The following is a 24,376-nucleotide window of genomic DNA, read 5'->3' as shown; positions in this document are numbered from 1 at the left end:
ACAGTTGAGGGAACCCGTGGAATAGGTAGGCCCAGGAAGACCTGGGCTGAGGTGGTGAGGCAAGACCTTCGTACATTGGGCCTCACCGAGGCGATGACTACTGACCGAGTCCTTTGGAAATGTGCTGTGCGTGAGAAGACCCGGCAAGCCAAGTAAGATCGTTGCCAGTGCCCCTGGACTGGCTCTTGTGCGGGTGGCACATGAGATGCACCATTTTGAGCGTGGCCGTTGCCAGTACCACCTGACTGGCTCCCGTAGGATTTTCGAGTGAGATCGTTGCCAGTGCCCCTGGACTGGCTTGTGCGGGTGGCACATAAAAGACACCATTTCGGGCGTGGCCGTTTTCGTGCGGGTGACACGTAAAAGCACCCATTACACTCTCTGAGTGGTTGGCGTTAGGAAGGGCATCCAGCTGTAGAAACTCTGCCAAATTAGATTGGAGCCTGGTGTTACCATCCGGTTTCACCAGTCCTCAGTCAAATCGTCCAACCCATGCTAGCGTGGAAAGCGGACGTTAAACGATGATGATGATATACATATAAATGTGTTTGTTGAAGATATCATTTCTTATGTTTTCATTAACATCATTTGAGTGAAAACGGTTGTTTACAATCTCTAATAATCAAAAAGTCTTGTTTCTAGTGGAATGAAAATGTACCTTACCTGTATGGTACTAGTAGAATGAAAAAATAGCTTACTTGGAAAAAGGTAAGGGTTGGTAGACTGGAATAGCATCCAGTTGTAGAAAATGTATCTCAGCAAGATTCATACAATCACATCATTGCAATCTTGAAATTACAAGATAATGCATGATGAATTCAAAACACTAAATAATAAACATTACATGTGAAAGACTAATCTGAATGCCAAAGGGTAGGAAATTAAAACTGAACAAACAAATGAATTAACATCAAAGATTTACTGGTGTCTCTAAGTTAATGTCTGTTTCTCTTCATTTCAGAACCAACTCACCTCCATCATGTCATGGCAACAGTTTGCATCCACCCTGCTAATAGCAGTTTTGTTTGTTTCCACTCAAGTTAAATTGTCAGGTAAAATATCTCAACCTAATTCTTTTGGGAATTATTTGTTTTGTATATACCCAGGCCTATTCCCCCCTTTTTTTTTAGGAGCAGGTAGCCACAACAACACACACACTAAGCATTCCATTCATTTCCCAGCTCAAAAAGGCAAGCCCTGTCCTATGCTTGGGTCAAGGCATAGAACGCAACCCCTGATAACGACAGCAGGGTCCAACAGCACATGCTGGTTTACCCCTGCCGCATCATGCTGGTTCCGTACCCCTTTGAGCAACATCAAAATTCACTCATCCGTCCACAAGCACTCTCCAAGCTTTTCCAAATGATTCTGTATTCTGGATCTTGATCTACCATATTTGTTTTAGAAAATACCAGAAAGGCAAGATAGAGTGAATTACTTGAAAAAGTAGCTCACTTGGATCTTAGCTTAAAATGTGATGACTTGTAGTATCAGTTCTCTTTAGTTGTGCTTATGTAAAACAGATGGCAGTCAGTAGGATATTAGTCTATTACTTCAATAGAATCATTTTTTTATTTTCTAACATGTATAGCTGAAGCAAATATAGTTAAACATGGTGAAAAGTCCTGCAATTCAGTTTGAAAATTTGCCTGCTAAATCCATCATTTTTTAAAAAGTACCATTACACAATATTGCAGTCTTTTCTTAAACTGTTTTCAATAACAATAACTAACACTACCTGTGGAGATCCCACAATAAATACAAATTTTTTTAGATGATTGCAAGTTTATATAGAATAATAAAACTTAGTGTTTCTTTTGAAATTGTATATTCTGCACTATTTACATTAAGAAAACCTTTCAGTTCTTCTGGATAAGGTTGTAATTTAGGGAGCATAACTTTCCCAATCTTTCAGCAGTTCAGAGGTTCAGTTATAAATCTGAGCTTCACAAATGATTACAGAGGATATTCATGTTACCTATGTTGTAACTTTTAACCATATGTTTACAGTCTTTCTGACATTCTCTTTCATTTTCTATTCTATCTTGAACATATTCTCTTATCTGTTGTAAATACTAACTGTATTCTCTTTGATATTTTTTCTTCCTATACACTGCTGCTCACATGCTTGTCCTAGTGATTCAACCCACTGCTTCTCTTTACATCATTACCTATACCATCTCATTCTTTCTCTTATTAGCTTACATCATCTGTGATCCATATTTTATAAACAAATATCAATGTTCAAGTTAGCAGTTGATAAATGATTGCACTTATGCACATGCATTAAGTGATAGGCGATATAAAAAATGTATTTTAAATAAAAAAATAAATACATTTTCACTAGCCACTCATCACTGCCACTTCCATCACCTTTCTCATCACCACCACCACCATTATAGTTTTCAATAACAAAGTTCAGTCTAAGTTGTTTCTCAACCAAGATTATTTTCATTTCATTTCAGTTCAGTTGTTTGTTTATATCCACTTTTCTTGCCGTTCATTGTATCTTAGTCTGACAATACAAAGTTCAGATAATTTAAAAAAAAATATTTAAAAAAGAAATAATATTCATAACTATTTTGCTAAGCTATTTCATTTTCATTGATCTATAAGTTTTTTATTATATCTACTATAAGCCTTCTTTCTACCGTCTATTCAATGATGTATTTATCAATGTGAATAGACAGATAATTGAGTAACTGAGAGAAGATATAAAAAAATTAAATATTATAATGTTATTTTCTTGTCAGTCACAATAATATATAATGTTTAAAATTTCCTTCTGCTAAGTACTTTATATTTTTCTCTCTCTTTTTCTCTCTACCTCTAACTTCAATAAACTTTTTAACCATGTCATTCCACTCTTCATGTCCTCATTCCTCTCTTTCTCTTCACCTCTCATGTCCACTAAACACGTGACAGCGCAATGACATTGGCTGGCATAGCATCACTACTCTCACTTTGTCTGCATTCCACTCTTAATATAACTGCCCTCCCCTCTGAGAGAGAGGGCATTTCTTTAATCTCACTGCCAGAACATCACCCCCCCCCTGCTAAATATTGAATTTCTAACTATTTCTCTATATCTCTCCCTTCAACTAACTTTTTAACCACATTATAACTATTACTTTCCCCCTACCTCATGTTGTTAAACACCTCTCTCTCTCTCTCTCTCTCTTTTTCTCTTGCTCTTCACCTTTCCCTTCAACTAACCATGTGATAGCGTAATGCATTTGGACTTAGCATATTAATATAGAGATGTTTCACTTAGGTGCAAGAGTCTTTCTTTTATGAATAATAATTTCAATTATTGAATCCTAGTGGAAGTCAGATACAGTCAATTCTGACAGGACAACGACAAACTAAGTATCAAACTAAGCAATTTCACCCTTGAGTCAACAAGGGAGCTTCTTCATGATTGATCAGCGTGCTAGAAATAGCATCCCTTAAATCATATCCTACCATCTTTAAATAGGAAAAAACACTTCATAATATCATTCTAGATATACTGTATGAAGACAAATAGTTATGGTAGTCACTGTTAGGTGTTTGATCATTGGTGTATTGGATTAGTGATCTGGGCTGAGCAATTTCTTTCTAACTTTCAATAATAACTTTAGTGTTGGTGTCACTTGTGGTCATATAAAATTTACTACACTGAGATTTTCAGTTTGTTTTTCTTTCTTACATTTGTTTCTTTTTTTGTTATGTGAAGCATTTCATCTTTATTTTTCATATATAAAGTTGCTTAGAGGGATGTATTGCTATTCTTGTTAGTACACCAGTTTATTTGATGGTTTCAATATGGAAGGATTTCATTTCAGTACTATAAGCTGTTGGCAGTAATGTACTATACCTCATATGCTACTTACCTATTTACATCTATCCATTGAAAGGTTAAGTGTCTGCTACAGACATTGACAGTTAAATGTCTTCTACAGATAATATATCACTTGTATTACTATATATTAATATATATCACTATACAGTAATGCTCAGGTTTTAGATGTGAAATCAGTTCTGTAATCAAGTCACTCAGTGGAGACATTTTTAAAGCTATACTTGTTAAGCAAAAACCTGGTTCATATTGGTTATTAATCCATTTTTAAAATAATTTCTTTTTTTTTGTTAAACTAGTGACAAAATTTGATTTTCCTTCTTTTATAGAGAGCTTTGCTGTGATGTCTGTAGATCTGGGCTCCCATTTCATGAAGATTGGAATCGTAAAGGTATGGCTAGAAAACAGGTTTTGCTAATATATATACATATATATATGAAGATGTAGACAAAAGATAACACAATGTGAGAAGGAAAAATGAGAGTATGGGAGAAAAAGAATACAATAGCTAAAAAGAAGTAATGTAATTTATAAAATAAAGCAAGGATTTATTGTATTGATTACTTAAAGATTTTCACACTGGTGACTTGGTGGATATCAAGTGTTTCTTTTTTTTTTTGTATTGTAATCTTCATTTACATGTTGACTTTTCCATGCTTGCATGGGTCAGTCTATAATTTTATACATAATATTTTTTTTTGTGAAATTAGCTCCTTTATTTTTATACATGGTGATATTTATTATCAGATGATATTTTTATCCATATTATAGTCCATGTATATCAATTCCCACCAAATCACCTGTGTGAAAATCATTATTGTTAAGCAAACACCACTATAAACTCTTGCTTTTCTTTTATAGATATGTTACTTCTTTTCAGCTATGATATTCTTTTTCTCCCTTATTCCCCTTTTTTTCCTTCTCACTTTGTGTGTAGCTTTCACTATGTGTGTGTTATCTATTGTCTACATTTTTCTTTCTGTGTCGATTTGTTGTTCACTCTCATGCACATATTTATAATTTCAATTTGAAATCTATTTTCTTTTTTGTTTCAGCCAGGAGTACCCATGGAAATAGTATTAAATCTGTAAGGCCATTTTTTTTTTAATGACTTATAAACAAACTAAATTACTATCATAAATACACTTAATAATTTTATTATATATATTTTTTCTTTAAATTCTTTGAATTATTTTCTTGTTGCATACTTTTCTGACTAATCATTTTTCATAGTTATTTGTAAATGTTTTTCTTACAGAGAATCCAAAAGAAGAACTCCAACGGTTATTGCCTTTAAAGGAGGAGACAGGCAGTTTTCTGATATGGCTTTATCAACAGTAAGATCCTGCTTTTGACTTTCATGTATTCTCTCTTGCTGAGAACTGTGTGAACTTTGTGAGTTTGGGGATTAACCAGACCAAGAAGTGTAGAAGCTAAATTTTGACTGTTCCAATACATTATAGGTTTGATAATGACCTTCTGTTGATTAGTTCAGTGATTTCAGGTTAAAAGCAACAATGCACAAATATAATTGTGAAAACCTAAAGATTCTTTTGAAAGATGGAGTAGAGCAAATTGTTGTGGATCCAGATAGAATTAGGGGAAGGTGGAGATTTGAAAAGGTCGTTAAATGTCAGGAGGAAATGAGATGACAACTAAAGGATTCCTTGTGAAGTGATGACATGGGCATTGAGATAGTTAAGTGTGGAGGAATGGTTAGCTAACATTAATGATGTGGTTATAAGAGAGAAAGCACTCAGTTGTAAGGATGAAGGACAAGAACAAGTGAAGAGTTTGGAATGCATCAAGGTTCTGTTTTAAGCCTTCTACTCTGTAGTCGTGACAGAGATGTTGACATGAATATAAAAGGTTTACCATGAGAGTTGCTGTACACAGGATCTGGTAGTAATAGCAGACAATAGGGATGGATGGAATAGAAAGATATGGAGGTAAAAGGTAAGAAGAAGTATGTGGTGAAGTAGAAAGTAGCTGTAAGTGACTGTGTGCAGAATGACTGTTAGAGTAAACTTCAGTAAATACACAATGTATTCTTGGTTTGTTTATTGAAAGTGTAGTAGTGTGGCAGCTGCACTTAAGTGGATGTTGTGAAGAGAAATGGGGTGAGAAGGCTGAAGAAAGAGGAGAGTGACTGAGTGAGAGGACTAATGGAAATAAATGTGGAATGCAATTAAAGATTGAGAAAGATGTAGCCAATGATGATGGAAGAGGAAATGAGGATAAGGGGATTGCTGGGAGATGGCAGGCAGACCAAAATGGAGAAAGCTTTCATGAGTCTCACAAACTTAAACCCTGCTTTAGCAGTGAAAATGGCCTCAAAACACTTGTGTTTCTATAGTTCTTCATTTATAGTTTTATTTTTATAGTTCTACATTTCTTTCATTATGGCTTCCTGTTATATTATCTCTTCATATTTGATATAACTGTTGTAGGCAGTGTTAACCAGCTTATATATAAAACCTTTCCTAATAACAAGGAAGTTTTTTTTACTAGTTTTCATAATTACTACACAGAACTGAGTGTGTCTTTTTATTGTTATTTAAAAAAAAATATCCATCAGAACATGAACTTTGATGTGACTGATTCCCATATTGGATATTTGCAGGATAAATGTGGCAGGAGAGCTAAAAAATACAAGTATATAAAGGCAACAAGGTCTGAAATACATTATCATGTAGTCTATTTATCAAAACCTTAACCTTACAATGCCAAAGAAATTAAAATTGAAGTAGAAACTTGTCTATAAGATAAACAGAGAATAGAAAATAACTACAGTATTATGCGCCCTTTTAAAAGCTTGATATCTTATTTATAAAAATAAAATATCTATCTGAAATTTCAATGACCTGACTTTAACACTTTTTTTTCTTTTTTGTAGCGAGTAAAAATGCCTGTAAATGCTTATATTTACTTAATGGACATTGTTGGGAAACAATTTGATGACCCTGCTGTGAAGCTTTATCAGGAACGGTTCCCTTTCTATACGCTAGTTAAAGATGAAGAAAGAAGTACTGTTATCTTCAAAGTAGATGAGTAAGTGTTCAGTTTTGTTTTGTTTTTTTTTGGTGTGTGTATTTGTCATTGTTTTAATATTCGTTTCATCAATGTGCTATAAGCTTGGTTGGTTTGTAATCTAGTGCTTATCTATACATTTTGTAAAATTCAGTGTTTTCCAAATTTATTCATCTGAAGTGTTTTTTTGTCACTTGAAACAATTTCATTTAGTTCTAAATGTACTCCTTTATTGTTGACATTGATTTCTCTAACAGAATAATCTTAGCATAGCTTGAGCAACTCTAGTTGATGCTGAGAAGTTTTCAAGCATTTATTTGTTAATTTTATGGAGGAATTGAAATGTATATAATTTACCTCAATACTTAACTGCTACTTCTTTTACTGATTCAAAAGGAATTGAAAGTAAAGTGGATTTCAGTGAAATTTGGATCAAAATATAAAGCTAAAAGGACACATTGGATAAAGTATTCCAAGATATCTTAAAAAAAAAGAAGAAAAACATGGTTATAACTAGACTATCTTTGATCACAAAGTCTGCTCAGTCAGAGCCTGGGGCTAAATTACAACCACCTGCATTCTGTCACTTCTGCTACTTCACATTTCCTTAATTTGTGTATTAACTGTACACAAGGTGAGAATTATGCTGACCATGCAAATATTCAGTATTGTGCAAATATTAGATTTAACACAAATCTGTTACCAAATGATTTTGATAGTGATCAGCTGTCAGAATGTCATCCTTCCTACTGTGAGAAACGTCTAGTACTAGTTTGGTTATTTAAATTGTAACATTGTGTATCCATGCCTACTATGTTATCTGTTCATCTATTATATAACACTATTATGTCTATGTTTGTAGATTTTGGTAAGGTATTTCATTACTCTATTAAAACTTACATTTTGCATTTCAGTGGAGTCATCATCATTACTTGAATAACACATTGAAATAGATATTTTAAAATTATAATCAGCTCACCCACTGCCCATTATCTACATGTCTGCTCATTTAAAAAGCATCTCTTAAATGGTTGTAACTTGAATTATTGTTTTTATTTTGTATAGGGAAACTTCTTACAGTACTGAAGAACTTCTCGGTATGCTGCTAGAGTATTGTAAACAATTGGCAGAAAATTTTGCAGGTATTTAACATTTTGTTTTTTACTTTCTTTTTATCAGTGATGTAAATTTTAATTTTTCTAACTTACTAATAATCATAGGTGCTGTGTTAGCTAGCAAATCTATAACCTACACTTATTAAATTCCAGTAGAATCATCTATGTTAATAATGTCCTTGGGATAAACATGAATGTTACAATAACTCCATTTCATAATTCTTTGAATTTGAAGTTTAGAATATTTCTATGAAAGAAATCTTGTTTTAATTCTCACTGCAAGGACAATAAATACTTGGATAATAATTACAGATTAATCTCGTGCAAAGTGATTCTTTTTGTAATGGAGACACCATAAGGAGATCATTACAACAAATATTATTGTTAACCAGATCATGTCAGTCTAGCCTATCATTAACCTTAACTTAGCAAGTCATTATATACTTGCATGAAGTTAGTCTCTCAGTGGGGCTAAGTTCAAACTAATTATTTAATTAAATACCTGGAAGAAGACTAGATGACTAAACATTTTACTTTTCTGTTTCTTAATGAATTACCTTTAACTCCAGGAGAAGGATCAATACTTTTCTAGGTATGAAAGGTCTCATAAAATATTTCCCTGGTCTCTTGATTCAGGAGTCTGAACCCTCCCAGAATTACCTAGATGTGGCTCTTGTACTTGCTTCTGTCCTTTTCTCACAGAATAGGTACTTTTCCTGTTTGTTTCATTGAGATAGGTTGCCAACTGCAAAATTATATAGTCAGACATTTGACATGAGTTGGAAAAATATTCCAACCTATGGTGATAGGAAAAGCAAAAGTTTGTGCAATAAATTTTTTTATAAATAGTCCAATTGTGAGATGGTGTCAGTTTTGGAAATAATTTGGCACTGCACTTTTGCTCTTCATTTGTCATGATATCAGTGTGTGTATATTATGTTTAGACCCAGGTCTGTCCTCATTAAACAGACCTGTTAATCAAAAGCATTCCAGCAGTGACCATCTCATCATTTTCTGTGTGTAATGCATTTAAATATATACTAATGAAGAAATGAGGGTTTGGGTCTTATTTGAGTAAAATCTAACTCATATATATCACGAGCACTTAATATGCTGAAGACTTCGTACAACAGAATATTCTTACGTATCATAAAAAATATTTATAAAACACATTTAAAGTCTTCTCATTATCAATCTATCACTGAAAGGCAGTTAAGGATCAGGTTAATGCAGAATCAAACTATACAAAAGAATCCTTTAATTCATTTAAAAACTGGTGGGGTTGTTGGCTGAGGAAGTGGGATACAGAGTGAGGGAATATGATGGCGTGATTATGCTGACAATGTTATATGAGGCCTGAGAGAGGCAGAAAGGTGACTAGATGTGTTTGAGGATTATGGTTGGTGTGACACAGATGGACAGGATGAGGAATGAGGAGGTGCGAAGGTGAACAGGAATGAGAGAAAATCTAACAACCAAAATGCAAAATGGATAGATGAATGTTGAGGTTGTTTGACCACATGAAGAGTATGGATGAGGAGCGGATGGTAAGGAGGGTGATGAAGGCAGAAGTGGTAGGTAGCAGAACCAGAGGCAGACCTCGGTTTGTGTGGATGGATGGAGTGAGGAAAGCTTTGGTGGTTAGAGGTGTTGGAGTGAGAGAGGCAAGAGAGTTTATAAATGATAGGAAAGCTTGGAGAGTGTTTGTGGACGGATGAGTGAATTTGATGTTGCTCAAGGGACATGATGTGATGGGGGTAAACCAGCATATGCTGTCAGACCCCACTGCTGATATTGGGGGTTGCGTTCTATGCTTTGACCCAAGCATAGACTGGGGTTTGCCTCTTTGAGCTGGGAAATGAATGGAATGCTTGGTGTGTCTTGTTGTGGTTACCCCCTCCTAAAAAATGGGGAATAGGCCTGGGTATATATATATACTAAAAACTGTTTATAGACCACACAAATTTAACATTATGCCACTTGCAGATGATGGCACTACTATTCTTGAAGACAAAGGAGGGTGTCACAGAGCATTGGAGAGAATACTTCTTCACTATCCTTAAGACTTTTCACTGTAGACCCTGCAAATTTGGAAAGGATTGATCAGAGGTTGATAGGATAGCCTAGACCATCTTATATGAGGTTATGAAAGCAGTCATTGAAACTAATTCTGAGAAAGCACCTAGTATGGATGGCATCCTTATTGAACTTGTTAATGCAGCAAGCTCAGAGTCTCTTAATGCATTCTACAGCAATTGGAATGAAGAATTTATGTTACAAGACTTCAGAGCTGCTACTATCTCTCTTTGCAAAAGCAAAAGTAACAAGATAGACTGTATTTAACTACCAGGGGAATATCCTTGCAGTTCATTGCTGGCACAAAACCTGCTAAATCACTTTGTATGAAGTACTGTTAGTAGCCTTAGTGTCAAAAGCCTACCGTTGGAAGTGCAACACTGAGGATGTGGCTTCTACTGTGAGATAAATCCAAGAAAATTGCATTGAACAAAATAAGGATGATTTCATGGAAAGCTCTGTCTTTCCAACAGTAACCTTCACAACCTTTAATAGAAATAAGCAGAGCTATGTGATCTTTTTCTTTTCAACCTTTTTTTTTTTTCTTTTATGTTACCAGTAGTTTTAATTTGTCTTAGATAATAGATGGCTTGCTCTTTAACCTCTGGAAATTGAATGGAAATACCAATGTACATAAGAGACCCTTACTTAAAGTGTTTGTTGATGACTGTCTTGTGCATTCCAATACTGATCTCTAAGTCATTGTCAACAGATCTACAGAGGTCTGTGAACTCTTTGGACTGATAATTAGTCTCATCAAAACAGTGGTCATCTACAACACTATACTCTTTCAATATTTGCATAGAGGACACCTAACTGCAGGTTATCAACTACTTCTGATATTTTGAAAGTGTCATTTTTTCTGATGGCTCTCTTAATAAGGGGATATGTTGCACACATTAGCAAAGCTAACCAATCACTGGGAGTCTTTGAACTTGTGTACTGAGCCAGAAAATATATAAAAATCTATATCGTAGTTGTGCTCACATATCTCCTCTAATAATGGACTTCAAGTGAGATTAGAGAACCACATTGATAGCTCATGCTTGTCTTGTCAAGCACTCTATGGAGCACTTTCTAGACACCAATAAAGCCAGATGAATGCAATATTAAATACAGGTTTAAAGCATTATGCTAGCTATGCAAGAGAACTGGAGTCTTGTGCTGGAGATAATTAAGTCGTGTGTTATGAATGAAAAAAACCTTGATATTCCGTAAGAAAATTTGATGTAGGATAATCACAAGTGTTAGAGAACATGGGTTAACCTCTTTGTTTACACCAGCTGTGACTACTGCATCTTTGCAGTGCCTTTGGGTATGTGTCTAAAGGATTTGGTTTGCTAGTCACATGCAGGTCAACAATGGACAATTGTTTTAGATGAAATCATCAGATAATGATCTGCTAAAATACGAATCTATTTATTTTTCCAGAACAAACTATCAAGGATATTGTGGTGACAGTGCCATCACACTTCAACCAGGCAGAACGTAACTCAGTCAAGGAAGCTGTTCACATCGGTGGCCTTAATTTATTACAACTGATGAGTGTGAATGCTGCAGGTATCTACCTTGATGGGTTTTTTTTTCTAATTTCACTGAGAATCAACAAAATTTATTTTTAGCATACTTTAGTTACTGTAAGGCTTTGTTTTTGGCCAACTTGATATGTAGTTATGTTATAATCTTGCCAATGACACTATCCTTAATGATAAACTTCGTTAATTATTCTGAGAACAATATCTCTTATTGATTATTATTACGTATGATGGCTAGCTACCCTGAATAGTTTTTAAAACTTCTGTTGTAGATCTTCGTCTGAATACTTACTACTTTGATGTATTGTTTTTATTGTTTGCTACTTTGTCATACATGTTGGATAAAGGCTCTCAATTTATTATAGTTTATTATTAGCAGATATGATGGAATCCTACATTCATATTTTCTTGTAGACAAACATGATGAATTACATGTAGTATATTCTGTGTGTTTATAATCAACATTCTTAATGACATTTACTCTAAAATTTATTTTATACATTTGTCATCATCATCATCGTTTAACATCCGTTTTTCCATGCTGACATGGGTTGAACGGTTTGACTGGGGACTGGCAAGTCAGGAGGTTGCACCAGGCTCCAATCTAATCTGGCAATGTTTCTACAGCTAGATGTCCTTCCTAACACCAACCAATCCGAGAGTGTAGTGGGTGCTTTTTATGTGCCACCAGCATAGGAGCCAGTCAGGTGACACTGTCATTGGCTTTTTACATGCTACTGGAACAGGAGCCAGTCGGGGTGGGACTGCTGGCATCGACCATGTTCAGGATGGTGCTTTTTATTTGAGCCAGTCAGGTGGCACTGGCAACAACCCACACATGAATGGTGCTTATTGCATGCCACCAGCATGAGAGCCAGTCAGGTGCACTGGCATCAGCCACAATTACCATTTCCATTTTTGATTGTGATTTGATTTTAGATTTTACTTGACTCAATAGGTCTCCTCAAGTACGGTGTGTCGCCCTATGATTCAGAGGTACTTTTTAAATGGGTTGGTTATGTGACACTGGTATAGGCTACAGCTGTGATCTTACTTGACTTGCCGGGACTTCTCAATCACAGCATATCTCCAGAGGTCTCAGTCTCTTGTCATCACTTCTGTGAGGCCCAACATTCGAAGATCATGCTTCACCACCTCATCCCATGTCTTCCTGGATCTCCCTCTTCCATGGGTTCCTTCCACTGTTAGGGAGTGACATTTCTTCACACAGCTCTCCTCATCCATACACAGCACATGACTGTACCAACACAGTCATCTCTCTTGCACACCACATCTGATGCTTCTTACGTCCAACATTTCTCTCAGGGCACTTACACTCTGTTGTGTGTGCACACCGACATTACACATCCAGTGGATCATACTAGCTTCATTTCTTTCAAGCCTACGCATGTCTTCAGCAGTCATGGCCCATGTTTCACTGCTGTATAGCATGGCATTTCACACACATGCATCATACAGTCTACCTTTCACTCTGAGCAAGAGGCCCTTTGTCACCAGTAAAGGTAGGAGCTTTCTGAACTTTGCCCAGGCTATTCTTATTCTATTGGCAACACTCTCTGAGCATCCATCCCCACTACAGACTTGGTCACCTAGGTAGCGGAAGCTAACAACTAGTTTCTCCCACTGACGTAATGGAATCCATTATCTGAGCATCTGCAGTGTTTTTTGCCCCTGTGCATCTGCCGCACACAAAAGCTATCATCCTGGTTAACCTTGCTTTGATGTTGCTGCACCTCTTATGTGTCCATAGCTTACACTGGGTACATCTTATGGAGTTTCTACCTACACCTTTTCTACAGATTGAGCAGGGCCATCTACCTGAAGGGGTTTGTGATTTGTTCACCATCCTTCTTAATAGGATTTTGGTTTTTGCAACATTGACTCTAAGGCCCTTCAATTCTAAACCTTGCTTCCACACCTGAAATTTCTTCTCTAGTTCTGATAGTGATTCTGCTATGAGAGCAAGGTCATCAGCATAGAGGAGCTCCCAGGGGCATCCTGTCTTGAATTCCTCTGTTGTTGCCTGGAGAACTATGATGAATAAGAGGGGGCTGAGTGCTGATCCTTGGTGAATCCCTACTTCCACCCAATATGAAGGTAATTTAATGGGTAGCTGCTTCTATAGTTATTTAAAAATTTAGGTACCTTAAGGTTTTACTGTCAACAAACTTGGTTGTTGAAAATTATTTTTATTATCTTTTTATGCTATTCCTTTCTTAACTTCTTTTTTTCTTTTATTATAGTTATGTTTAGAGATTCTATTAAAGTCTCTAAAGTTGTGATTTTGCAAATGTTTCTACTTTTGATGAAAATAATTTACCATTTGTAGTTGCCTTGAATTATGGAGTATTCCGTAGGAAGGATTTCAGCAACAAACCACAATACATTATATTTTATGATATGGGAGCCAGCTCCACAACTGCCAGTGTCGTTGGTGAGTTAAGTTTTTTTGTTTTGTTTTATTTTGTTTTTGAAAACAGCTTTAGTTGCTTTTAACACAACAGTGACAAACAGCATTGATGGTTTCAGGAAGTATTTAGGCCCACAACAAAACACCATTATTGTTGTCATTTTATGCTCTCTTTCCATGCTGATATGGGTTGAAAAGATCATTTTAGCTTTCTTAAATGTGTTGGGTATGTGGACCACATTTTGCTTGTAAGTTTTATTTTTGGCTTGTTTTCTATGGCTTTATTTCTATGACCTTTCTAACACTAACTACTTTACAGTGTATTGAGTGCTTTTTATAGTGGCACCAGTGCTAGAGAAGACAGTGAGAGTAATGGATAGCAAGGGGTGGATAAATGGCGAAAATAACAATGAGGCACATGTCGGTCTGTTAAAGTCTATTTAGTATATAACCTCTAGATGGTGAGAGATCTGAAGTGATAAGGATACGAAAGGGAGGAATGTTGTTTTGGAGGGCTGGGTAGATCCTCTGCCATTTTTAGTTACAAGGAAACCTATCTGACTCTCTCAACAATGCTCCAGAATTATATTGCAAAATATTCATGGTAACCTTTCAAAATATAGTAATATTTGCTATTACTATCTTCATGTTTTATTTCTTTTTAGATTTGTGTACTATAAAGTGTCAGTTTTGTTGTGCATTTGATATAATTCATTGCACCTCAATTTCAGTGATCAGGTCATAAATATATGACATAAAGTTGTAATATTTCATAGTATATAATACTATTAACCCTGTTGTGGTACCATGAAAAAATTATGTTAGCAGTACCATGGGGGCAGTTTGATCCCCATCATTAAAAATGCTGGAAAATCTGTTTTTTTATTTTTTTAATCAGTGTTTATTGAGTATTTCAGCATTTTATGTGTAAATATTTTAATCCTGGCATTGATTCCAGACCATCTTGCTATCACACATGGAGTTATTGCATCCACTACAAATGAACCCAGTCTTCTTGCCCTTTGATCTTGGGCAAATGAAATATCTCTTGTGTTGTGATGAATGATGCTTTTAACAACTGAAGGTGTTTCTGGAAAAATTCCACAGCTTGAGGTGTCTGGGGTGTCCCCAATCTGCACTAAGCATGCAGAGTGATGAACAAAATCAAAAGTTCTTTCAAAAATTTTCATAGCTTGTGTTTCCTCTTTCTCTCAAAGGCAGGTTCATTGTGAGTAAAATGACAAATCCATTTAGTGCAGAGCTGTCAAGCATCCCATAGAAAACCCTGATTGGCCAATCACTTGTTTTCCTTAATGTTGTATAGAGGGTGCACATTTGATCGTGACAGTTAGTACTTCTTTTTTCATGATTATAGAACATGTTTCTTCTTTCTCAGTGATTTATGCCTTGACTTTTAGTAGCATGCATTGTAAATAAGAACACTGCTCTCTTGTTTTTCTTCGGAGCAATTAATAGTAAAGTGAAGTTGTTAGGCATGGTCAACATGTGTGATGCACTGTTCCTTCATCTGCTTTTATGAAGAAGCTGGGATATATGCATTGTTTGTTCTTTTTCATGGTGCCTACTTGAGTAAGGTTCTTTGATTTCAGTTCTATGGCCAGAGAAATGGATGTGCAATAGTTATCAATGGTAATGTTTCTGTTTGTTCCTGAGACTGGCCTAGTCAAACCCAGAACCACTTGGGTTGGTACTCATAATCCTGGTGTATGAGTGCCAGTTCCTGCATAAATTTTGGAAGAAACCAATTAGAATGATTGGCCATCAGCTAGAACATACACCTTGATCCCATTTTTGGCTGGTTTGTTTGAGATATATTGCTTGAAACTGCACCTTCCTCTGAATCCAAGAAGACTTGCATCAACTGTACAGCTAGTTCTTGGTGTGTAGTTTTCTTTGCAAGCCACGACAAACTTTTTGTTGATGTATCAAATAAGTACTAACTTGTCAATGTCTCTTTGCTGATTTCTTTAGGTGGAATCATCAAAATAGGCAATACATGAGAAACAATAAATGCTCCTGACTCATTGCGGCTATGCATAAAGGTTTTCCAGTACCATCATGGCTCAGACACTTGCAGTATTTTCCTAGGAGCTTTTTGTAACACCCAATAACATGAGAATACCTAAGAGGGCACAGAATTCTGTCTTGCTTGCATCATATATGAATTCAGGGCTGCTTTTGTAACTCTTCCTCACATTTTCAATCTTTTGATTTGTCCATGTTACAATTTCTGATTGCATAGATTTATCCCAAAAACAAAAGCACACACAAAAAAGAAAAAAAAAAGCTTTGAATGATTCCAAGGGTGCATCTGCCTTACATCCTTTACCCTTTAGCCTCAGTGTCCTTATGACAATATTCACCTTGGTGTTCTTTCAGTTTTTTTGCTTTATTGAATACAAATAATCCTCTTTCCCTCATACTTCTTGACTAACAGAATCGTGGTTCTCTCCAGATTCAGAATCACTTGCACTTTCTTCACTGTTCGAAGCTGACAGGGCATCAAGTTTGGGCTCACTTTTACACCAGCTCAATTCATCTTCAATATCATCCTCCTCTTTGCTGTTGATTTGCCTCTTCTAAGATCTCCATCAACCTGTGTGGATCCAACTTTTGATTTTTAGACATTGTTCACTGCTTTAGACATCACAGAACCTGAAAGCAAAGAAATATAAATTTATAACGTAGATGGTACTGAGGGGTTAGTTTGATCCCAAACTAAAAAATGTAATCATAATAATAAGACAGACAAAATTGCAAGTGTGTAAACAGTTAGAAAGAATGTTAAAAAAAAATTAGGTGAGATATTGAAACATAAAACCTAACAGTTTGGATCATCTAGTGTTTTAAATAAGGCTGGGGGTCATATTCACCCCCATGGTACCAGTTGTCTGGTGAAACTCTGGGTACCCTGTTTGTTCTAATTCCAGCTGACCAAATAAATAACATACATATATGAGTGTGTGTGTGTGTGTGTATGTGCGCAGTTGGCTGTATGGTAAGAAGTTTGCTTCCCACCCAGAGAAAAGAAATTCCAGGTGTGGAAACAGAAGCTGAAACCAAAAGGTCTTAAAGTTAACTTAGCAAAGACCAAGGTCCTAGTAAGCAAGAAATCAGACAGGACCCATCACCCTTCAGATAAATGGCCCTACTCGATATGTGGAAAGGGTGTAGGCAGAAATCCCATTTGGTGTACCCAGTGCAAGAGGTGAAGTGAAATAGTTGGAGAGTTAACAGAGAAAGTAATGTGTGTGTATTTAGATGGTTAGGAGCCATAAAGACCACAAATACATGGGAAACCAATTTTCCCAAATGTCCTGGAGGCTTTCTGGATGTTGTAGATAATTTCTGCTTCCTAGGTGACCTAATTAGCAATGGAGGAGGTTGTACAGAAAATGTAATTGCTAGAATAAGAATAGGATGAAGAAAGTTCAAAGAGCACTAGTGTATTGAGAGGAGAGAAAAGTTGGCATATTCTTAGTATGCAAGAGAGGAGACTGCACTGGTTTAGTCACATGGTACAGATAGATGAGGATAATTGCATAAAGAAGTGCTGGTCATTTAAAGTGGAGGGAAGTTGTGGAAGAGGGAAACCCAAGAAGCTATGAGATGAAGTATTGAAGGCCGATCTCAAAACACTGAGCCTTACAAAGATGATGGGGGACCGAGATATGTGGTGCATTGCTGTACTCAAGAAGACCCATCCACCACAACAAAATAGATATTTTAAAAGCAGAGTGCCACACGAAAAGATTGGTGTTGGTGCCATATAAAAAACAATGGTGCTGGTGCCACATAAATAGCACTGGTGGTGGTGCTACATAAAAAGTGCTGGTGATGGTTCCTCATAAAAGGCACCCTTTGCACTCTGTAAAGTGGTTAGGAAAGGCATCTAGCTGTAGAAACTAAGCCAAAACAGACTATGGAACTTGGTGTGGTCCCTGGTTTTACCAGTTCCTGTCAAGCTGTCCAGCCCATGGCACGTGCACGTGTGTGTGTATATATATATATATATATATATGAGAGAGAGAGAGAGAGAGAGAGAGAGAGAGAGTATTTATATATCTTCATGTCCTGATTAACACTGAATATGCAAAAGCTGTGATGCTTACAATTCTCCAGTAAATATTCTTATAATTTCAGCAGCTTTGTTGGTTTTGATATTTGAGGGCCAGTGGAATGAAAATATTGTACATACAAAATTGTTATGGGTTGGTGATAAGTGCATTTAGCCGTAGAAAATCTGCCTTAACAAGGTTTATCTAATCCATGCTATGGAAAAAACAACAATGATGATGATTTTCTTTTGATGAAATGTTGGCACTATAATTTTAAAATCATTATTTCTACTCTAGGCACAAGGCCTTGAAAATGTTGGGGGAAGGGGGCTAGTTGATTATATCGACCCCAGTGTGTAACTGGTACTTATTTCATTGACCCTGAAAGAATGAAAGGCCAAGTCAACCTTGGTGGAATTTGAACTCAGAACGTAGCGACGGGCGAAATTCTACTAAGCATTCCATCCAGCGTGCTAATGATTCTGCCAGCTCACTGCCTTATTGTAACTTTAAGATTATAAAATACACATGTATGCACTTATGTTTATTGAAAAGTAGGGAGGCCACTATCTTTAATCATGAACTAATTTGTAAATAATAGACAAAATTATTAGTAGTTGATAAGAGGAAGCAGTAGCAAGTTTGGATATAAGAAGTTTAGAGATATCTACTTTTGTTGATAAGACACTTACTTACTCCGCACAAAAGGAAAATAGTATGATGCTAATATCTGGCATTAGATTTTGAGTGGCTGTGATACAAGAGGTGCAGTAATACTGGAATTGGTGAAAGGGACTTGAATGCATCCAAACTAGTGAGAAAATAACTGTATAAGGAATTCTGCCCTATTAAAGACACAAATAATAATGTGTGATGAACTTCTATGACTTATATTGATGATCTCAAACATATTTCAATGCATTTACTGATTTCTAGGACACTGAAATATTTTAATGCATTTACTGTTATTTTCCAGGATACGTTCTTAGTCAAAGCAAAGAAGATACCCGTGATATTAACCCACAACTGACCATACATGGAGTAGCGTAAGTTGCTTGGTAACTTTTATTCTTATAAGTTTGTGTTTAATTATTGCTAAAGCCATTTTAAATTTCAATACAGCTAAATCCAAGAGTTGTGCTTAGGAAAAGTCTACCCCAGTGAGATTTTCACTTACGGCAGAGGAGTGTTATGATAAGGGATTTAAAGTATTTATGGAATGCTTTTATTGAGTCTAGGGAAAGTCATTACACCACAATATGTTTCAATGCACAAATTCACATAAAGAATCTTTCAAACCAAATACAAAAACAAAGTGGCCTGATTTTAATTATCCTGCATTGCTCTGAAGTTCTTTCTGTGCAGGTCTCTAAGAAAATATATTTATGTTTGTCTCCATTCTTCCCTTTCCTGCCATCACTGTCCTCTACCCAAGTTTCCACCAGTCACTGAAACTCCAACTCGCTATTTGCACCTTCTTGGCAACACCTGACCGCATATATTATGGCCTTTGTACCTCTCTTTTCTTTACTCTACCATCACATCTAGGCTCTGATCCTCATTACTTGTGAGTATACCCTGGCACTTTACTATCTCTCTCCTGCTCTTTCTTACACTTCTGCAGTTTCCTACAGTCTCTCTCTCTCTCTCTCCCCCTCCCCCTTTCCCCCCCTCTCTCTGGATGGGTAGCTGTGTATCTCCTCTGCAGTAGCACACCTATTTCTGCTCTCATTCTTGGTCACTCTCTCTCTTACTGAGTAATCATGTACCACCTCTCTATTAGACACCTATTTTTGCCTCCCTGTTTCTCTGTCACACTCTAATCATTCATCTGATACTGGATCACCTCCTCTGTTATAGCAAGACACTTGTTTCTGTCTCTTTGTAACCCTATAACCTTTCATCCTCTGACACGAGTTCCCCTCCTCAAATGTTACTGCCCCTCTCATAATTCCTTGTCTTGTGAGTGCTGGTGCTACCTAAAAAGCATTCAATCACACTGTAAAATGGTTGGCATTTGGAAGGGCATCCAGCTGTAAAAACCATGCCAAAACTATCCTTACTTGTGCTTGTGCCACATAAAAAGCACTGAGTCCACTCTGCAGAGTGGTTGCTCTTAGGAAGGGCATCCAGCCAGAAAAACCCTGCCAAAACAGACACAGTAGCACAGAGTAGTTTTTCTACCTGGTCAGCTCTTGTGAACTGTCTTACCCATGCATATTAAACGATGATGATGATATATATATTTATGTACAAAACCACTAACTGAAATGGTTGGATGATTCATTCAAATAATGCTTAAATCTGATGGATGTAAAACCCTGTAATGATGTCTATAACTGTGGATTTATTAAATGAGATATCTTTTCCTTAGAAAAAGAAGGGAATTTGATTTGTTTAAATGAGTTAGAATGCTAACAGGTAAATCTCTACATGTCTCCCACACTGGCTCATTTTTTTCTTTTCCAGATTTGATAATAGACTTGGTGGTCTTGAGATGACTCTGCGTTTCAGAAACTATCTTGCTGAGCAATTTAACAAGAAAAAACTCACAAAACAGGATGTCTTCAAAAACCAGCGTAGTATGGCAAAGCTTTTTAAAGAAGCTGAACGTGTAAAGATGATTTTAAGTGCCAACACAGAACATTATGCTCAAGTGGAGAATTTGATTGATAATCAGGACATGCGTATAAAAGTCACTCGAAGTATCTTTGAAGAACTCAATGCTGACCTCTTTGAACGTGTTACAATGCCAATTAAGAAAGCCTTAGAATATTCTGAAATAACTTTGGTAAGATAGAAGAAAAATTTGCTCTGTTAATCTTGATTTATATACTGCTTGATCAATAGGATAAAAAATTTTTAAAAATCTAATTGTAGGAGGAAATTAAAGATGTAATCTTAATGGGAGGTGGAACTCGTATTCCTAAAGTTCAAGAGAGTCTGCTTAAAGCTGTAAAACGGTAAGTCAATAACTCTTATTTAGAAATACCAACTTGTATTCATCTATATCACCTGACTTTGCATAAGCTTCATCCTTATTTCTGAAAAATAATGCCACTGAAATTACACTTGGGTTACTGAAAATGATGTCACTGAAGTTACACTTGAGTTTCTGAACATAATCTCACAGACATACTCAGGTTTCTGAGTGTAACATCACATTACAATTTATTTTGTTCTAGCTATCCTTTCAATGTCCTTTATTCTTTTTTATAAAGGTTAGATTTGGTTGTATGAGCTATGCTGAAGCAATCTACTAAGTTGTATGACTATTCTTTTTAAATAAAATTGCTACACTGTAAAGTGAGAAAAGTCTAAATCTAAGTACATAACTTCTATAAAATCAATACATTGAAAGTATTTCTGTCAGCTGTTGACAGAACATTGTAACTCTTTCTGTTTATAGAGAGCTCCTAACTTCTTTCTGGCAACCTACATCTCCCAGTTCATGAGCATCCTCCAGTTAACGCCAAGTATTTTGAGGAAGCTTGGACCTACCTTGTATTCATACAGCATTTATAATACTTTCAACAAATGACAAAATACTTGTTAGGTGTCTTTTTTAGACATTATTGACAAAGGCAGTGTATGTTATGGCCAGAAAGGGAGTAAGAGATTAAGTATGAAATTTTAACGTCCATGGCAATTGATGAAGACAACAAGTAGATTCAAAACATAACTAATTAGCAAATGAAACTTACTTTGAAAATAATGAATTCTTACATATTCATGGAGTTTGTGAGTTTATAAGATTTGTACCTTTTAACAAAGTATTAAGTGAATTTAGAGTGACTCCAACTAAGGATCAAATCTAAGAATATGGTTATGTTGTTATTATCTATTTAATATATTAATCTCACTGATACACCCACCCCTCATCCTCATATTGTCTCACTTCAGCTCTCACACATTCCCCTGCTCACTTCCATCCAACTTTACCCCAGATTAATGATTTTAAGATTATTCTCTTTTTTGTTTTCTACTTTTCTAGCAAAGAGCTGGGTAAAAGTATCAACACAGATGATGCTGCTGCTTTAGGTGCTGTGTATCAGGCTGCTCACCTGAGTCAAGGATTCCGAGTGAAGAAGTTCATTGTTAAAGAAGCTACTGTCTACCCAATTGTTGTAAGAAATATTTATCTATTACTTTCTTCACTTTTCCGCTGTGTTTATATTATATGTTAACACTCAAAATTGTAAAATGCTGATACCTCCTGTTTCAAAGTCGAAATTCATGCAAGTAGCAAAGTTGTTTTTCCTTTTCCTTTGATATTAATAAAATAAACATTTTATGCTGAGAGTCTGTAAATCAGCAATACCCTGAAGTCATTCATAGCTATGTTGTTAAGAAGATCACTTCATAAGCATATGATTCTGTGTTCAATTTTACTACATGGCACCTTGGGCAGGTGTCTTTTATTATAATCCCAGTCTAGCCTTGAGAATGGAACCTGGTTGATGCAAACTATGCAACAGTTAATTGTATTTATGCACACACACACACATATACTGAGCTAGGTATGTGCAAGTGTTTATATTTGTGTACATCATTTTTGTCTATTTGTGACCTGTAACTTCACATTTTGATTAATAAAGATTGATAAATTAGCAAGCTGGAATCAATATGATCCAATTAAACCCCTAAAGGTATTGACATAACATTGTTATAGTCTGATGATTGAAACCAGTGAAAGAATAAGATCCATCTTGGACATAATGTGTTCTGCCTTGGTCACCAATTTCTTTCGTTGACTCACAGGAATGACATTGTGGTTAAGAGGTTTGCTTCCCAACCATGTGGCTTCAGGTGCAGTCCTACTGCATAGCTGACCAATGCTATGTGAGTAGTAGACCTAAGCTAAAACAACTGACTATCCAACTAAATATTCTGGCAGTTGGTTACATAATATAACTGCTACTACTGAAACATAGTAAGTTTTAATGAACCCCTTTCAGCATACCGGTATGAATTTCAACACTATCTATGAACCCAGTAGTCAGGTGAATTTTAGATTATACTTGTAAGAATATGTTAGAGGAGAAGAAAATAATATAGTTCAATCCCCTCTTTGAGCTGAACATAGCTACGGATATATTGGACATCTACGCTTAAATATCGCATGATATTTAACAGACACACTGTTAAATTATTGTACACACCAAACTTGACACAGAATATGGCTGCTACGGAAAATAGGAAATGGCATGCTAATACTTTCATTAGCTTTTTTTCCTTAGGATCTACCTTAAATCCTTTTACCCTAAACTCTAGTATCTCAAACTTTTAACACCAATCCTTTACATCCTAACTTCCTCATATAAACCCACTGTTTAGTTGATTCTCATTTTCTATTTGGTTTCATTTTTCTTTATTATTATTTATTATTATTATTATTATTATTATTTTGTAATCTTGGCTTAACACTATTTATTTATGTGATTTACTGCTGATCAGTCTATTATCAATGTATAATCAATGCTACTTGTAACACTAAGATCAATTTTTACTGGTGGTAGTTATTATTGTTAGAAATCATGTTGTTTTCCTTCTCCTACTTATTATTGTTTTGTTTTTTATTCTCTCTTGTTTAATTTGTGCATTTTGTTTCACTTGGCTTTAGAAACGCTCTCTTTTAAGTCTGACTTAATCTATATATATAAAAATGAGAATATGTGTCTGTCTGTCTGTCTGTTTGTCTGTCTGTGTGTGTGTGTGTGTGTGTGTGTGTGTGTGTGTGTGTGTGTGAATCCCTAAAACTCAAGAACTACGCAACCAATTTCATTCAAATTTTACAGATGCCTTACATCTGTTCCAGTTGTGTTTTAGTCAAAGAAATTTTTAAACTTCTTGCAGAGTTCGAGCCCACGGAAGCATAATATCTCCTCCACTATTTAAGTATTACGTGTCAAAAGTGAAACAAAAACACTCATGTCAAATACTTTCACTTTAAAAATGAAACTATTCCACTAACTGAAACAATCGCATTTCGATACTGTAATGACAGATACTTTCAGAGAGAGAGAGAGATGTTTATGTATACATATAGATGTATATGTACACGTTATTCCTCTAACTGAAACAATCACATTTCGATACTGTAATGACAGATACTTTCAGAGAGAGAGAAAGAGAGAGAGAGAGAGAGAGATGTATATGTATATATATATAGATGTATATGTACACGTATATGTATAGATATATATATATATATATATATATAGATATAGATCTCTTTGCATACATGTATATGTATACATATGTGTAGA

General features: G+C 35.7%; 1 protein-coding gene across 1 annotated transcript in view; it reads left to right on the top strand.

Annotated features, from left to right (window-relative positions):
• Positions 1–24,376, top strand: part of LOC106879450 (hypoxia up-regulated protein 1) — a 55,619-nt gene that overhangs the window by 6,485 nt on the left and 24,758 nt on the right. Inside the window, exons 2-13 of the mRNA XM_014929006.3 lie at positions 962–1,052; positions 4,171–4,232; positions 4,897–4,928; positions 5,100–5,178; positions 6,738–6,892; positions 7,937–8,013; positions 11,494–11,622; positions 13,948–14,052; positions 19,084–19,153; positions 20,577–20,898; positions 20,988–21,070; positions 22,102–22,234. Of these exons, the coding sequence (XP_014784492.1) occupies positions 980–1,052; positions 4,171–4,232; positions 4,897–4,928; positions 5,100–5,178; positions 6,738–6,892; positions 7,937–8,013; positions 11,494–11,622; positions 13,948–14,052; positions 19,084–19,153; positions 20,577–20,898; positions 20,988–21,070; positions 22,102–22,234 (1,320 nt within the window). The 5' untranslated portion in view covers positions 962–979. The remainder of the gene's footprint in view (positions 1–961; positions 1,053–4,170; positions 4,233–4,896; positions 4,929–5,099; positions 5,179–6,737; positions 6,893–7,936; positions 8,014–11,493; positions 11,623–13,947; positions 14,053–19,083; positions 19,154–20,576; positions 20,899–20,987; positions 21,071–22,101; positions 22,235–24,376) is intronic.

The sequence above is a fragment of the Octopus bimaculoides genome, chromosome 20 (genome assembly GCF_046866305.1).
Source record: "Octopus bimaculoides isolate indiv1 chromosome 20, ASM4686630v1, whole genome shotgun sequence".
NCBI lineage: Eukaryota > Metazoa > Mollusca > Cephalopoda > Octopoda > Octopodidae > Octopus > Octopus bimaculoides.
Note: the sequence above shows the minus strand (reverse complement) of the source record. Positions and strands in the feature narration are given on the sequence as shown.